Source organism: Phyllostomus hastatus, unplaced genomic scaffold (assembly GCF_019186645.2).
Source record: "Phyllostomus hastatus isolate PE091 unplaced genomic scaffold, TTU_PhHast_1.1 phas_scaffold_1066, whole genome shotgun sequence".
Lineage (NCBI taxonomy): Eukaryota > Metazoa > Chordata > Mammalia > Chiroptera > Phyllostomidae > Phyllostomus > Phyllostomus hastatus.
In genome coordinates this window covers 5,868,586-5,884,359 of record NW_025334004.1, presented here as the reverse complement: position 1 = coordinate 5,884,359, position 15,774 = coordinate 5,868,586, and the positions used below count along the sequence as shown (strand labels likewise).

At 44.3% G+C, this 15,774-nt stretch overlaps 1 protein-coding gene across 1 annotated transcript; it reads left to right on the top strand.

The window, feature by feature from the left end:
* Positions 1–1,091: 1,091 nt before the first annotated feature.
* LOC123829019 (NADH dehydrogenase [ubiquinone] 1 alpha subcomplex subunit 5-like) lies at positions 1,092–15,074 on the top strand. Its single transcript, XM_045854505.1, has 3 exons — positions 1,092–1,151; positions 13,634–13,717; positions 14,874–15,074. Exons 1-3 carry the CDS (start codon positions 1,092–1,094, stop codon positions 15,072–15,074), a joined length of 345 nt encoding a protein of 114 aa, XP_045710461.1.
* The last annotated feature ends 700 nt before the right edge of the window (positions 15,075–15,774 follow it).

Below are 15,774 nucleotides of genomic sequence, written 5' to 3'. Positions count from 1 at the left end.
TCCTTCCCAGCACAGCCACTGTTGTATCTGAAAGTGACTCAGGCAAGGGGACTGTATTCCTAATTATAGGGATAAACACTGTTGTTTTGCGCTAAGTATGGTAACCCCATTTCCTCTGCCATTGGTTGGTTTCATCAATGGGCTTGAATGTAATTCTGCCTAATGAGTCATGTTGGGTCTCTGAGGAAGGTTTCTAGGGAGAGAGAGAAAAACGCATCTTCTTTTGTGGCAGGGCTGCAGGAAGTTCCTGTTTCTGGATATGGCTCCTGGAATGGCCTCGCACTGCTCGGATCCATGGGGCAGACAGTCCCATACGGAAAGAACCCAGCGGATCCTTGTTGATGTCACTGAACCAAGTTAACCCATCTCCACACTTCCTGTGATGAGAAAGAATAAAATTTCCTTATTGTTTAAGCCACCTCAATGGGGGCTAGTAATTATTTACATTCTAATTCCCATGGAGCATAAAGAAGGAAAACTACAGGTATTGATGAAAATTATATTCGGAATTTGAATCTCAAGGCTGGTGGGGAAAGGCTCGAGAGAAGAGCCCTGTGGATAAATTGCCATTTGCTTGCTTGGTAAAACACTAGGAAGATGGTGTTGCCTTCCAGGAATCACGATATTAATTGCACTTGAGAGTTATTGACCTGTACAGTCACGGAATGCTGTTACGCTGACACGAACAATGTGCAGTCTGACCAGGTTTTTGGAAGGGTCAGCTTTGAGGAGAACTGTGGTAGGCTTTTCTATCAGAAGCTGTATTTTGAACAAGGATGGGGACAGCTCATTCGTTGTTTTTCCTCCTTCGTGAGAAGGAAGCAGCCTGTGTCCTCACTTGAGCTGAGTAAGGTAATAATCTCAATAAAACCTCCAACTTCATAAAAGTAAGTTCTCTCTGCTGAAAAGTTCCAGACAGTTTGCTGAATTAGATCTTTCCTCGTCATGATCCATGCATCACCAAGAGAACAAACAGCTCTTTCTACTAAGTCCCCAGTACCGACTTCCAGGCTACTGTCCACAAGTGAAAATAAAGTTAAAATTTTTACTGGGGATGTGACTCAGCAATGAGAACTACAACCACATGCAACATGGCTGCATCTCACAAATGCGAAAGCAAGCCAGACGTGGAACAGAACGTGCTTCTTAAAGTACAGAAACAGGCAGAACTAATCTCTACATCAGAAGACAGGACAGTGGCTGCCTTGAGGTGGGGACTTCCTGCGGGCAGAGGAGCAGGAAAGGGGCTTCTGAGTTGCTAGAAATGCTCTGATTCTTGATCTGGGTGTTGGCGACACAGAGGCGTATTTTGTCAACAGTCATGATTGCTCAGCGCTTTTTTTGTGTGTTATAATTCAGTAGAAAGTTTGCTGGAAAGTTACATAACTGGCCCTGGCTGGCATGACTCAGTCGTTGGAGCATCGTCCCACACAGCAAAAGGTTGCGGGCTTGATCCTTGGTCAGGGCAAGTTCAAGAAGGCAGTCAATCAGTGTTTCTCTCTCATATCACTGTTTCTCTCTCCCTCTCTCCCCCCTTCCCTCCCTGCTTCCCTTCCTCCCTTTCCCTCTCTCCAAAAGCAATGAAAAAGTGTCCTCAGGTGAGGAAAAGAAAAATAAGGTTTAAATGTGACATAACTAACCCTAAAATTCATATGTTTAAGAAAGACATGCGGCAGCCAAAAAATGAGAAGTTAGAATTATTGCTTGTTTTCTCTTTTGTTTTCATTTTAATCACCCTGAAGCTGTTCAACACCTGTTTTGGTCAGGGCTGTGGTTACAAGGGACAGAACCAGAATTCCAATGAGCTTCGTCTCCAAGGGGAATGGGTTGAGTCACAAAGTCTAAGGGGATGGTGAAAAACCGAGCCTGGGAAAGAGCAGGGAGGCGGAGCCACCTCGGGAAGAACTGAAGCCAGGTTCTCACAGAGCCGGGAGGGCCCCTCCAGGGCCCCTCCCTCGTCTTGCTGCTCTGTCTGTGGGCGGTCCGCTACCTCCTCTTTCCGTGGACTCGATCCCTCACATGGCCAGCGACATGTGCACCCAAGTTTGTGCTGTGTACCTTCCAGCTCCAGTCACCACAGGGAGACTCAGTTTCCCCTCAAGTCCACCCCTCCCCCCCAAAAAAAGAGGTCAATAGCCCACTTTGGATTGGATGTCAACTCTTGGACATGGAATGTCCAAGGTCATGGAAAACACACACACACACACACACACACACACACACACACACACACAGAGTCCGGCAGAGGTAACGCCTGCTTGAGTGTGGTTGTAGGGCAATAACATGGGTGTCACAATTTATAGTTTTAATTTGAACGTTTCACCAAAAATGTCATATGGTGTGCTTGAGTGTGATAGTGTTATGTTATAGAATTACATGCTTATGATTTTGTAATAAAATATTTTGTGATACAACGTCATGTTATTTATGTTGGAATATATACGTACATGTATTTGTACATGTGTATATATACACTCACACAGATATACACACTCATATATATGTATACCCTCTCATATATATACATATACATACATATACAGTTAGCCTACTGTTTCCAAAGTAAAATGGACTTTTTGTAAAGAAAACTAAGAATGTAAAATTAGGCATACCCAATCTAAGTGTCACTCAGATAATGTTACGTATTTGCAAATACTTCCCTTTCTTTTCAGCAGTTTTGGCCGGGAGGCTAGCACTGGCTAACTGAGGTTTGTGATTGTCTGTTTGGTGTTTGTGCTGGAGGGACACTCATTCTGTAGCCTCGCTAAGAGTCGGAGCCTCTCCAACAAGTCACAGGTGGGGACAGAGCAGGCACAGTGCCCGATTCCTGCACACCCTGAGGCATGGCAGCAACCGGTGCCCTGCAGATTCGCTCAGCCAGCATTTCTGAGGTGTCCTCTAAGCCCCAAGTGCTCTGCAGGCGACAAGGGTGGGAACAAGAAGACCCAGTTTCTCCCTCCGGTTCTCTCAGTCTAACCAGAAGTTTGAATTCTGCCATCATCTCAACCCATTCACACAAACCCTAACTTTTAAGCACAGTTTCTTGTCTCAGAATTAGCTAGGAAATGTTCCCAAAGTCTCTGCCACAGTCTTTGCATGTTAAAAGTAGCACATGTAAGAATAATCGCTGGGTGTCAGACAGACGTGGCTTTAAATCTGGGCCCCCACTTGGTAACTGTGTCACCTCGCAATGTACTCGCTCTTTGTAAACCTGTTTCCCCATCTGTAAAACGGGGCACATTCGAGAATCTACATCACAGGCTGTGGTGGGGATTGAGTGTGAGGAGTGGGTGAGGTTGTGAGGACTTGCGCTATAGGTTGTTGCCCTCAGCCGCACGGAGACGTTGCCATCATATTAGCTGCCATATGACCTCAGCGTTGCTATGAATTCAGTCTCTCTGATGACCCCAGCATCCCGGCTTCCTGTTTGTGTCTGTGCCCTGTGCCTGTTAGGCTAGGTGGTCCTCAGGGCAGAGCTGAGCTGTGCCTGTCTTTCTAGTGCCCTCAGCAGTAGCCTGATGCCTGAATAAAAGTGTGAGCAACTAACGTTTACTGAGTTGAATGCAGGTTTGTGCTCATGTGTGACATGCAGTGACCTTTGGTTTATTCACTCTCTTGAAAACCCGGCACCTCTGCAGAGGGACTTCGCATGCAAATGATGTCAGACTCACTCAAATGTTCCACCTCAGGCCACACAGGTATTTGCACTGGGAAGAAGGAACCTGACACTTTCTTTTTACAGGCTTACCTAGTCGAGGGAGGAAATGGTGGAGGTTGGAAGTATAACCTCCACCAGCGTGGAGGTTTGGCAATCAAGAGCACGGGCCTCACACTTGATCTTGTGTGAGAATCACCTAGGAGGCTTGGTAAACACAGATTCCTGGGCCCCCCCTCAACAGATAGGGGCGGGCCTGAGAACATGCATTTCTAACAAGCTTGCAGGTGATACTGATGTTCCTGGCTGGAGAACATCCTTAGAGAACCACAGGGCAGTTAGAGCAGTGCCGGCTCACGCTGGCCCCACTTCAGAATGAGCAGGTAACCCCTGAGAGGTAATCAAATCAGAATCATTGGGGGACTAGGCCCCAGGCTGTGGAGTTGACCCTGAAATAACTTGGGATTGAACTGCAGGAGTCCATTTATATGTGGGTTTTTGAAAAATCTGCCTTTAAATGAACCCACACATCAAACTGTGTTGTTTAAGGGTCAGTTGTATTTCGGCTTTCCAGATGAATGCAGCAGGGTAAATGGAGGCAGTCTGGCTTCCTCACCCAGGTGTCTGGGTAGCTAAGGGGAGCAGTGTTCCCATAATCTTGGAGGGGCCTGATAACTAGTGTTCTCATAGCCTTGAGACTGGGCCTGATAAACTGTTCCCACAATATGAAGTGAGCTCGCATACGCAGAATTAGGTTGTGCCATGTAATGTTCTGGCAGTTTTCCAGCTTTGTTCCCCTCTGGTATTTAAACAGGTAGGGACTCCCTGCTGGGGCGATGATGATGATGAGAGACATGCAAGGGGACAGGTGCCATGATGGGTGCCACGCTGGGGAGCAGGGGCCACGACACAAGACATGCAGATAGACACTCAGGTTGCAGTGTGCATAACTCGCCCACCCATGAATAAGGCATGCCAGACATACCAACAGCTTCATGAATATTTTTCTGTCTGCACAGATTCCATGAACCTGCCTGGCCTTGAAGGGTGGCAACACAAATGCAATGTGCATCCAGAGCTCATAACCCCGCATTACATCAACCAAGACATATGGAAAACTTGAGGGGCAAGGATGAGGGGTTTGGAGGGAGCCTTATACCTGTGGAGCATGACCCAAAATTTCTATATGTCAGTCCATTGTGACCAGTACTGACGGCCAAATAGTAAAAGAAATCCCACATATTTCTGGGAATGCACTCAGGTGATGAACGCAAGGAAATTGTTCATTACGTGCATGCTGGACACATGCAGCCGTGGAGGAAGCTTCAGCACAACTGGGAAGCTTCTGGGTTGCCCGTAGTGAGGACCGAGCTCTGGCCAAGCCCAGTGTGCTCACTCTGGACTCTGCAGAAGCAGGGTTGGCTCGAGCACAGAGACAGAGAAATCTGGCCTAAAGACCTGTGAAATTCTCTGCCCAAGGCTGGTTTTCTAGGTGCCGTCTGCAAACGTAGCAGTCTGGTTGCTTGGTAAGTGGTTTTTTTTTTTTTTTCTTTCTCTGTTCTTAAGTTTCTGAAGGTACTTTTCAATGAAATTTTATCTGTAGTTGACTAATAATGCCTCCGTTTACGGAGCCCTTATATTTGTTGAGGTACTTTCTATGCATTATTTTTCTTAAGCCTTCTACAAGCCTGCGAATTAGGCACTCTCGTTATCGCAGTTTCACAGGAAGTGGAAGCACAGAGTGCGTAAGTAACATGCCCAAGGTCATGTATTCAGCAAATAACAAAACCAAAATTCAAGTGCAGGTACTGGCTTTGGGGGCTTTCACTGCACCAATGGTGTTCACAGTGGTGCGGTCCTGGGACCCCTGGGGTCTTAGAGACCCTTAGGAGGGGTTCTACAAGATCAAAATTATTTCATAATAAGACTGAGATGTTACTGCATTTCACTCTGATTCTCATGAGGGGATTTTCCAGAGATTATATGATGGATGATGAGGTCAATTCTCTGTATGAGAACTTGTGTATTCTTGTATTTTAAAACATTCTCAGTTTTAACTTACAATGATAAATATTGAAAGATACTAACCCATATAAACAAAAGTTCCTTGGAGTTCTCCATATTTTTGAGAGCTGCGATGGGGTCCCAAGAACAAACAGTTTGAGAACTGGTACTACCTCTGAGGTGAATGATATCACCCTCATGAAGTGTCAACATAGAGGAACTTTGAGGACCGTCCAGGCAAGCCCCATCATATTACACATTAGGAAACTGAGGTCCAGATTTCATGTGGTTTACATAGGTCACACAAGGTCATGTGGTTGGCAAAGGTCAACACCAGCACTAGCACTGGACCAACCTCCACATGTTCTAATTGTGTCAAAAGAGAAACTGATGCATATTAAAATGTTTAGGGATTTGAGTAAAGATTGATTTGAATAGGGCAACATCGCATCTAGCAGGTAGAAGGGAACTCTGAGGAGCTGTACAAAATGCAGGCGTACTTTCCTTTCTCGAGTGGCGGGGTCTATCAGGCAGGCAGCCTAACTTGTTGGTGCGGATTCCATTTCTGGGAGAGCTGAAACTGTGATGAGTTGTCTCAGTTTGGTGACATGGACTTGGCGTAAGCAACTGCATCTGGGACCTGTTGTGTTGTTTCTCACAATCTCCATTGATTGGTTTGAGACAAGAGACCAAGCCGCTCCTTTCTCACAGGTGTTCCTAGATTACCGGATGAGGTTAGAGCCCCCCCTTTGGCTCTCTGCAGCACTTCTTACATGGAAAAAGGGCTGACCCCCTAGTGGTTTTGGAATCTGGCCCCAATGTTCACTGTGTTCACACAAATCTCTCCTTTTAAGAAACAGGTCTTTTTTTCCAGAATATTTCAAATGAAATAAATATACATCAATTAGTGAGGAGTGGCAATCAGCAATCAGCTCCCTATTCATGCAAGCTGGTGACCCAGAGGCCCCAGCGCCTCGTGGAAGCAGCCAGGGGACAGGGACACTGCGTGGGAGGCCTGGCCTCACTATTACATGCTGTAAACAGCCTTTCAGCTCTCTCTCTAGAGGGTACGGATCCCAGAGGGATTACTGGGATGAGGTTTCTCATTCTTCCCAAAGCAGAAGAGGCCTGCAAAGTTAAAAGCAGGAACGAGGGAGGCAGAGGTGTTTATTTCGCTCATCTGGAGTTAATGAGAAGAAAATTCGGGCACTCCTCTGATTGTAAACACCTCATTCTTGCACGCCCCACTCCTAAAGGTGGTGGGTTGCATACTCTCAGTCTTCACCTCAAGATCCGCTGGCTTCTTTCTCACTTGCCCCCAAAGGCAACAGAGCTGTATTGAAGGCTGATGGCGCCCCCTGGACACCGATGTAGGGAACTGTGTGATGTCCTGGCAGCTACTTGCGCCTTCTCCCCACATTTTAGGGGCTGCTACTGCCTCGGTCCGATTCTCTGACTGTTCTTGCTCTTCCCAAGTATTTTACACACACACACACACACACACACACATGCACACACACACGCACACACGCACCGTTTCATATATGTGTTCATCCAGAGGCATGCACACCCCTCTTTAACACCTTCAGTCATCTCAAATCTTAACCGGTTTTCACAGGAGAAAATATAATAATTCCATTTCCCTCTTTTCATTTCGTTTGTGTTGCCTAAATTTAATCACATCTGACAAGACTCACAGGAATGTTGGTAAAATAATCCTACTAAGGGAAGTAAGTGGCACCGGCTGTGAAGTAAGATTGAGTGCAGTCGAGAGAACTCCGCACGGCTATAGCGGTCTGGGTCCCAGGGTCCCAGGTGTGGGTGAACAGCCATTCTGGTGCGTGGGACTGAGGGACGTCCTCGTTGTGGGACTGTAAATGCTAAAACTTGGACAGCTGGTCACTCTATTCCCAGGAATGCGTGGTGGTCCAGAACTTTCATCCTCTGGGGGCTTTCTCCTCTATCAATCAGAAGTCAAAGAGCTCAGAGAGAGGAGAGAAAAGAGAAAACAAGCAGCCCTTACACGGTACGGGCATCTGGGGGCCTCTCATACCCTCACAGACGTTTAGGAAGTGCGCCGAGGTAGGTTTCCTGTTGGCCTCGGAGTGATTCTGATTTTAAATCTCTCAATAATATTCCTTAAATAATATAAAAGCAATCCAGAACTTTTTCAAAAGGAACATTAATAATTTTCATTTTTGTGTATTTTGTCTAATTTCTTATTACCTCAAATAGTTTATACATCTCATAAAAGCTAAAAGTAATAGCTTCCTTTTAAAAACTGAGATATAATTGACATGTTACATCAGTTTCGGGTGTAAAACACAGTGCTTTGATTTGGTACATATTCCAAAACGACACCACAGTAAGTCTACTTAATGTCCGTCTCCACATGTAGTCACCCATTTTTTTCTTGTGATGAGAACTTTGACAATCTACTCTCTCAGCAACTTTCAGACATACAACACAGTATTACTAACTATAGTTCCCATGCTACTCATGACATGCCTAGGACTTCAAATTTCATAACTGAAAATGTTTGCCTTTCAACCACCTTCACCTATTTCACTCCCCCGCCCCTTCTGAAAACCACCAATCTGTTCTCTGTCTGTGAGTTAGGTTTGGTTCCTTTTCAAAAAATTTCCATATACAAGTGAGATGGTATTTGTCTTTTGTCTGAGTTATTTCACTTAGCATAATGCCTTCAAGGTCCGTCCATGCTGTCATGAAGTGGTGTGGTTTCCTTGTTATGGCTGGGCAGTCTTCCGGGGTGTGTGTAACATTCTCTTTAGTCAACCATCCATTGATGGACACTTGGGTTGCTTCCATGTCTTGGCTATTGCAATGAATGTTGCAATGAACATGTGGGTGCATGTATTTCCTTGAGTTAGTGTTTTCATTTTCCTTGAATAAATACCCAGAAGCGGATTTACTAGATCATATTGTAGTTTTATTTTTAATTTTTTACTGTTTCCATAGTAGCTGCATGAATTTCATTCCCAGCAGCAGTGTACAAGAGTTCCCATCTCCACATCCTCACTGACACTTTTTTCTTATCCTTTTGATCATTGCCATTCTATCAGGTGTGAGGTAACATCACCTCCTGGTTTGGATTTGCAAATCCCTCAAGATTAGTGATATTGAACACTTTTTCATGTACCTATTGGCCATCTGTATATTTTCTTTAGAAAAATGTCTATTCAGATCCTCTGACCACTTTTAGAATGGATTGTTTGTTTTTTTCCCATTGAGTTGTGTGAGTTCTTTGTATTTTTTGGATGTTAACACCTTATCAGATACATGATTTGTGAATATTTTCTCCCATTCAGTAGGTTGTCTTTTTGTTTTGTTGATGGTTTTCTTTGCTGTGCAGAAACTTTTTAGCTGGTGTGGTTCCACTTGTTTATTTTTCATTTTGTTGCCTTTGTTTTTGGTTTTAAATTTGAAAAAATTACCACCTATAAGCTGATATTAATTAGCTTATTGCCTATGTTTTCTTCTAGGAGTTTAATGATTTCAAGTCTTTAATCCATTTGGAGTTAATTTTTGTGTAAGGTGTAAGATAGTGGTTCAGTGTCGTTCTGTTGCATGTGGTTGTCCACTTTTCTCAAGACGATTAATTGAAGAGACTTTCTTTTTCCATTGTATATTCTCGGCTTATAATTGTTATATTCTTAAATATGCAGTCCCCATTGTATGTTCATTGTGTATTCTTTGTAATCAATTAATTGATCATATTTGCGTGGGTTTATTTCTGGGCTCTCTCTTCTGTTTCATTGATCTATGCATCAGTTTTTAATGTCAATGCCAAAGTGCTTTGTAATATGGGTTGAAACCAGGAAGTGTGTTGCCTCCCATTTTGTTCTCTCTTAAGATTGCCTTGGCTATTTGCAGTTTTCTTTCATTCCGTACAAATTTTAGAATTGTATGTCCTATACCTATAAAAAAAATGCCATTGGAATTTTGATAGGGATTGCATCGAATCTATAGACTGCTTTGGGTTAATGACTACCTTTTCCTGCCCACTTTCATGTACTCCTTGGAGCAACATTGCCTTTTCATTCTACCCAGCTGATAGATAAGAAAACCGAGTCTTTCAGTGGCTGACAACTTGCCCAGAGTCTCTCTGATCACAAAGTCTGTTCTCTTCCCCATGCACATTTGATTTGTTTTGCATGTGATCTCTTACCTTATCAAAACAACAGACTGCTTGAAATTTTATAAGCATCTCTTCCACTTCCATCCCAATAATTTTTTCATAGTCTACAATTTATCCCCCTCCAGTTTCTTTCCTGCAGCCTAAATTTTGTTCTGTGATAAAGTGGAAATGTCCCCTGTAGGTTTCCCAGCCCACCAGGAGAGCTTGGACTGAAGCTTAAGTCATAGCTTGAGCTGATTCTTATGGGAACCAATCGATAGAAGCCACAAGGGCTGGAATATAATACCTATATTGCTGGAGTTTTTGAGTTGGAAATATAACATTCTTTTATCACAAATTCAGATGACGCAGATCACTATCAAGCAAGAAATGCGGTCACTTTCCTCCAACTCTCTCCTCGCTATGACAATTTGATGTGTATTCTTCCAGATTTTTACAAGGCTTGTACAAACATATACAGGGATGGGCAAAAGTGGGTTAGTAATGATAATAAAGAATACAATAATTAATACATAAATAATAATACAAGAATAAACTCTATTTCGAGTACTCACAACTGTAAAACTACTTTTGCCCATTCTTTTATTCACCTGTATTGTGTGTGTGGAGGGGGATCATAATGTACGTATTATGTTTCAACTTCATTTTTCTTCCTTATCAAGATATTAATCCCTTTATTAATCCTTTTCTTTATTGGTGGACATTTAGATGGTTTCTACTTTCCTGCCACAGTGAATGTTTTTTGTATTATATTGATTGCAATGATAATAATATTTCTGTAAGCTAGAGTTCTTCGCCTGGGGTGTCTGGATCAAAGAACGTGCATGTTAGATTGAGTTTTCTGATGAAATCATTTGAAAGTCATATAGGAGAAAAAAGGGAAAGGATGGGTGAAGAGTGATAAAAACAAAATATCAGAAAAAGCCACTGCTAGTGAACAGTACAAACAGAAGATGGGAGTATAATTGACCACAGAATGTAACTGTCCAATGGCTTTGCCAGTCTCTCATGAATCCCCATAAATTCCACAGTTGGACCAAGTTATCTGAGCACAATGAAATTACTATCAGATGGTTTTTATTTGATGCTATTTGCCCTCACTCAGGCTATATGTTTTATGGAAGCCCAATAAGCATTGTCAAATTTAACCCACCAAACAGTGTGTTGAATTACACTAAATTTATTTCATTCAGTCAGTTAGTAAATATTTCTACTGTGCCCACTGTGTGTGTCTGGCCCTGTGCTGGACCCTGGAGATTCAGCAGTGAATCAAACAGACACAGTCAAATTCAACAGGCCAGCACTGGAGACAGCTATTGAACCAATCCCACAAATGTGCAGTTGCCACTGAGGAGGTATCTGGTATCTTCTAGAGCTTCTAACCCAGTCATGGAGTTTCGGAAGGACTTCCCTGAAGAAACATCTCTTGAGTTGAGTTGGGAAGGGTTAAATCCATTAGGTAATGATGACTGAACTGGGTGAAGGGTTGTTTGGAGTTACTTAGGTAAGAGGAAGAACGTGGAAAGCATCAGTAATGAGGAGAAACTAGCAAGGACAAGGGGCAGAAGAAAGCCAGGTGAGTCTGGATGGGACTTGTGGATCATGACCGTGATACTGTGATTTATAAGATACATATATATTTGCTCTTCATCCTCATTTCTGGCACAAGGGTTTTTCCTAAAACCCTTGGGATTTCCTGGTTAGGGTGATGAACGTGTCTTGATGTTTATAACAAACCCCTTTCAGCTGCCTCTGAGTTTGTTCATGAGCTGATTTTTGGAAATCACCTAAGGATGGGGGCTTGTTGCTAGGGGAACCAACCATGTGACTGAAGGGTTGGAATGCTCGGTCTTGCCTTCCAGGCCTCCAGGGAGGGGAGAGGGGCTGGAGTTTGAATTAATTACCAAAGGCCAATAGTTGAATCATCATGCCTATGTAATGAAACCTCTATTTAAAAAAAAAAAAAAGGCAGGATTAAGAGAGCTTTCGGGTTGGTGAACCGTGGAGGTTTGGGGTGAGCAGCATGTTTGCAGAGAACATAGAAGCTCGGTGCTCTTCCCCTGTGCTTTTCTTCTGTCTGGCTGTTCCTGGGTTTCAGCTTTATAACACACTGGTAATCTAGTAAGTAAAATGTTTCTCTGGATTCTGTGGGTTACTCTGGCAAATTCACCAAATTTATAGCTGGTAAATCAGAAGCACCAGTGACAACCTGGACTTGCAACTGGCATCTGCGGGGGTGGAGGCGGTCTTGTGTGACTGAGCCCTACACCTGTGGGATCTGACACGGTCACCAGGTTGACAGTGCCACAGTCGAGTTGAATTTTAGGACACCCAGCTGGTGTCAGGTTGTTGGGAACCGACCTGCATGGTATCAGAAGCTGTAACTCCCACCAAGGCTAAGGCTGAGGGAACGACCTTGGACCATAAGCCAGCAAGGAGACAAAAGCTTATCTCCCTGGCAGGAGCGCTGCTTCTCCTGCTTCATTCATAATTGAACCCCAAAGCTTGGTCGGTTAGCCAAAGATGGGTAAGATTCCCCAAGGGGGGAACGACCTAAGACAGGCACCACCACGTGTGAGGCCCCCAAGAAAGGACTTTGGGGGCTACAGCAAAAGGGGGTGATGGACCCTTGCTCCTCGGCTTTGACATAGCCTGAGTCCTCAGTGTCTCAGAGAAAATCTCCTTATCTCTTGGCTGGCTTACTTCCCTTGCTCCACCTAGGCCTGAAACAATGACAGGGTGGTGTAGCTCTGTGCTGAAAAGGGCGGGAGTTCCCCGGGTGATCAGGCCTAAGAAAGAATATGTAAAATCCTGTGAAACCTGCTTTGTTTAGAATGCTTTCAGTTGAATGATAAGGGTCCAAAGAAGAAGTAAGTTTGTTCTTTAAAGTTTTACAACTCTTTGACCCTGACTCAAAATAGGCCCTCAGACTTCCTTGTTATCTATTGTTTGATCCTTACTTCCTAGCAATGAGTAATGAGATTTTACCTGAATTCTTATTCAAACGAAACCAATAAAAAACCTCTCCGGAGGGGGAACGGGGCGCTCTCACCACCAGGGAGGGTGGCCAAGGCGCTCCCCATGTGAGGAGTGGCCCTGCTGTTCCTATTACCCCACAGGACCTGGTTGCCTCTGTGTATGTTTTTCTCTTGTGTTGACGAACATCCACAGCCCAGATGGATACTGCTGGCCGGTATCCTCCACATCACGTACTTTGTTTGTATGGGGGCCTTGCTCCCCATACACACATATGGGAATTTGGTACAGAGTCCCTTGACCAAACACAAATCAAAACGAGAGTGGAGAAGTAGGTGGAACCCAGAACACGAAGGTTCTCATAGACCATTTGAAGGATTCTGGTTTATCCTAAGAGCAATGGGAAGTGCATGAAAGGCTCTGAGCAAGGGACGGGGGAGGGAGAGGATGAGGTAATATAATCAGATTTGCAATTTGAAAACATTGCTCTGGACTCAGAGATGGGCAAAAGAGGGGTTTTGCTGAGAGCCCACATAAAGGGCGAGATAAAAGGTTTTCACAGCTATTCAGACACAAGAACATGGTAGACTGGACTAGGGCGGTGGTAGACTAGATGCAGGTCCAAGCAGAGACACCAAGGAGGTAAACAGACGGTGTTTGGTGGGTTGGCTGGGGCGTTTGGAAGGGGATTGTGCCAAGGATGACCCCAAGGTTTCAGTCTGGGGGACTGGATACATTCTGGAACCATTCACTGAGGCTGGGTGTACTGGGGACTGTTTGGAGAGAGGATCTTAAATTATTCTGCTTTGATAATGTTTAGTTGGAAATGTCTTTGAAAGAGCGGAGAGGGGTGCTCCGCTCTCCGGGCTGTTGTGGTGGGCTTGCTAAAGAAGACTACTGGCCTCCTGGGGCTGGCGGTGTGTGTGAGTCTGTTACAGGGTGCAGCCAAGAGGGGGGACCCCAAATGGGCATTTGCAATGGGGTCCAAAACTCAAGGTGTCCAGGAAATATTAGGATGTCCTCACCCGTCCCCCACAGGTGTGAGTTGGGGGAAGGGACAAATGGAGCAGGGCCATTGAGAGCTGTTTTGCATAGCAACAGCCTTGCAGCTACCCTCTGGCGTGGTCATTTAACATATCTATAGCCTTTGGCTGGTCGCTTAGATATGTTAAATAGCTGTGGCCATGCCCTGAGCCAGGGGAATGGAAGTAACTTCCCCACCAAGACGTGACTGGGGGCAGATCCCCCAAGCTACAGCGCCTGCGTGGGAGCTTGAGAAGCTTGGCTCCAGGACATTGGGCCACGCCTGCCCAGACTCATGATGGTGGCCCAGTGAAGCTGGAAGGATATGAATTCTGGCATGTGAAGCCGAGTGTGGGAGGAGTCGGAAATGAGGCTGCAGAAAAAGATTGGCCGCGGGATTCAAAACCCAGACTTGGCGGCCATTAGGGGGGAGAACCGTGCTGCTTTAGGAGAGAGAATCATGCGGCCTTGACAGAGTGGAGACTCCCGCAGCCCTGAGAGGGAGAACCACGAGGCCTGGACAGAGCGGGGACCCCCATAGCTTTAGAAGGGGAACCACCACCTGGTTTTAGCAGAGATCCCGGCGACTCAGCTGAGGGTGCTGGGAACCCAGGGAGGTCTCCCCGTCGAGATGGAGGACTAACTGGGAAGAACCAGAGGACTGCCTGAGCCATGGACTTCTATTTCCTTTCCTGAGATACGGTACTCTGGACTGGGCAAAGGGGGAAGGAAGGAAGGACTGTGTCTGTTTGTGGGTGTTTTAAGGGACTTTAGGATTTTTGATGAAGACATTAGGTCACTACTTGAAGTCTGTATAGCATTAAATAGACATTTCCTTTCCTTTTCACGAATCTCTGGCATTGAGAGACGTCTTTCCTAGTGCGGCAGACATAACGGACCCGGGGCCTTCTTTCAATAATAGTATATTGTCCCAGGCCCCCCTTGCTGTGTTCTGTAACAAGTCCGCATGAGAGGCTGGGAATATTGCACACAAAAACTCTAGATGTTCTTGAGCAAATCCCTAAAAATGCAGCACGTAGAAAGTACACAGAACAGAATACAAATGAGAAGTTGGGTATGGCTAAAGCGGAACCAGATGCTAAAAAATTAGAAGACCAGATTCAGGGTGGCCAAATAGAAGAGGTGATTCTTCAGGCTGGAAGTGAACTAAGCCTGGCAGGAAACATGATACAGTGGAAACCATGGGAGTGGGGAGCGGAAGAGCCTCCTGCCGGCCGATGGAAATGGCTGATATAATCATCAGCAAACGACTTGTGTGTTGAAGGAAAACTGATGTCATTAAACGTTCTGTTACATCAAAAATGTGTCCATATTATTGACATCTAATAATCAAGAAAACTGATGCAGAACATATTTAGGAGACTTGTTAAAACTGATGATTATGGGAATAGGGACTTATGAATCAGTTTTTGTTAAAGCATTCATTCAAATTATTTCAAACAGGATATTTTATAAAATAGAGGTTCTATAAAATTTGAAAATTAATTGGAAAAATGTCTATGTGTTTCAATGCACAGGCCATATATTTGATAGGTGAAATATTTTTAGTACTGTCTCTAACAGATTTGATATTTCTTCTGAAGAAACCAGAAAGAAATTTACTATTGCTTAAACAAATGTATAGGTCACTGTTTGAAGTAAAGTAGCAAGAGGAAAAACATTAAATTACAATTCATTGTACAGTTGAGGAAATTGATTTTGTATTTGAAAGAAAGATTTCTTATTTACAGTGGTACTTGGGAAACTTTAAAATTTTGTCTCATTTAAGGGATATGCTTTCTGGCCCTTAATCAAAGTGTACCATGATAGAGAAAGAGTTTCTATAAGAGAAGAGATAATAAGAGTTCCTGAATTTTATCTGGCATATGGCTTTTGTTCCAAACACCTTAGTTGTATGGTTATAACTGCCCGGTGAGATCACTAAGTAGTTTTTACT

What these genes read in the sequence shown, in the direction of transcription:
- LOC123829019 (XM_045854505.1), top strand. Translation starts at nt 1,092, where the DNA reads ATGGCTGCATCTCACAAATGCGAAAGCAAGCCAGACGTGGAACAGAAC. An exon ending in AACAGAACGTGCTTCTTAAA is followed by an intron (nt 1,152 to 13,633) that starts GTACAGAAACAG and finishes TGTCTTTGAAAG; the next exon opens with AGCGGAGAGGGGTGCTCCGC. An exon ending in TCCTGGGGCTGGCGGTGTGT is followed by an intron (nt 13,718 to 14,873) that starts GTGAGTCTGTTA and finishes TACACAGAACAG; the next exon opens with AATACAAATGAGAAGTTGGG.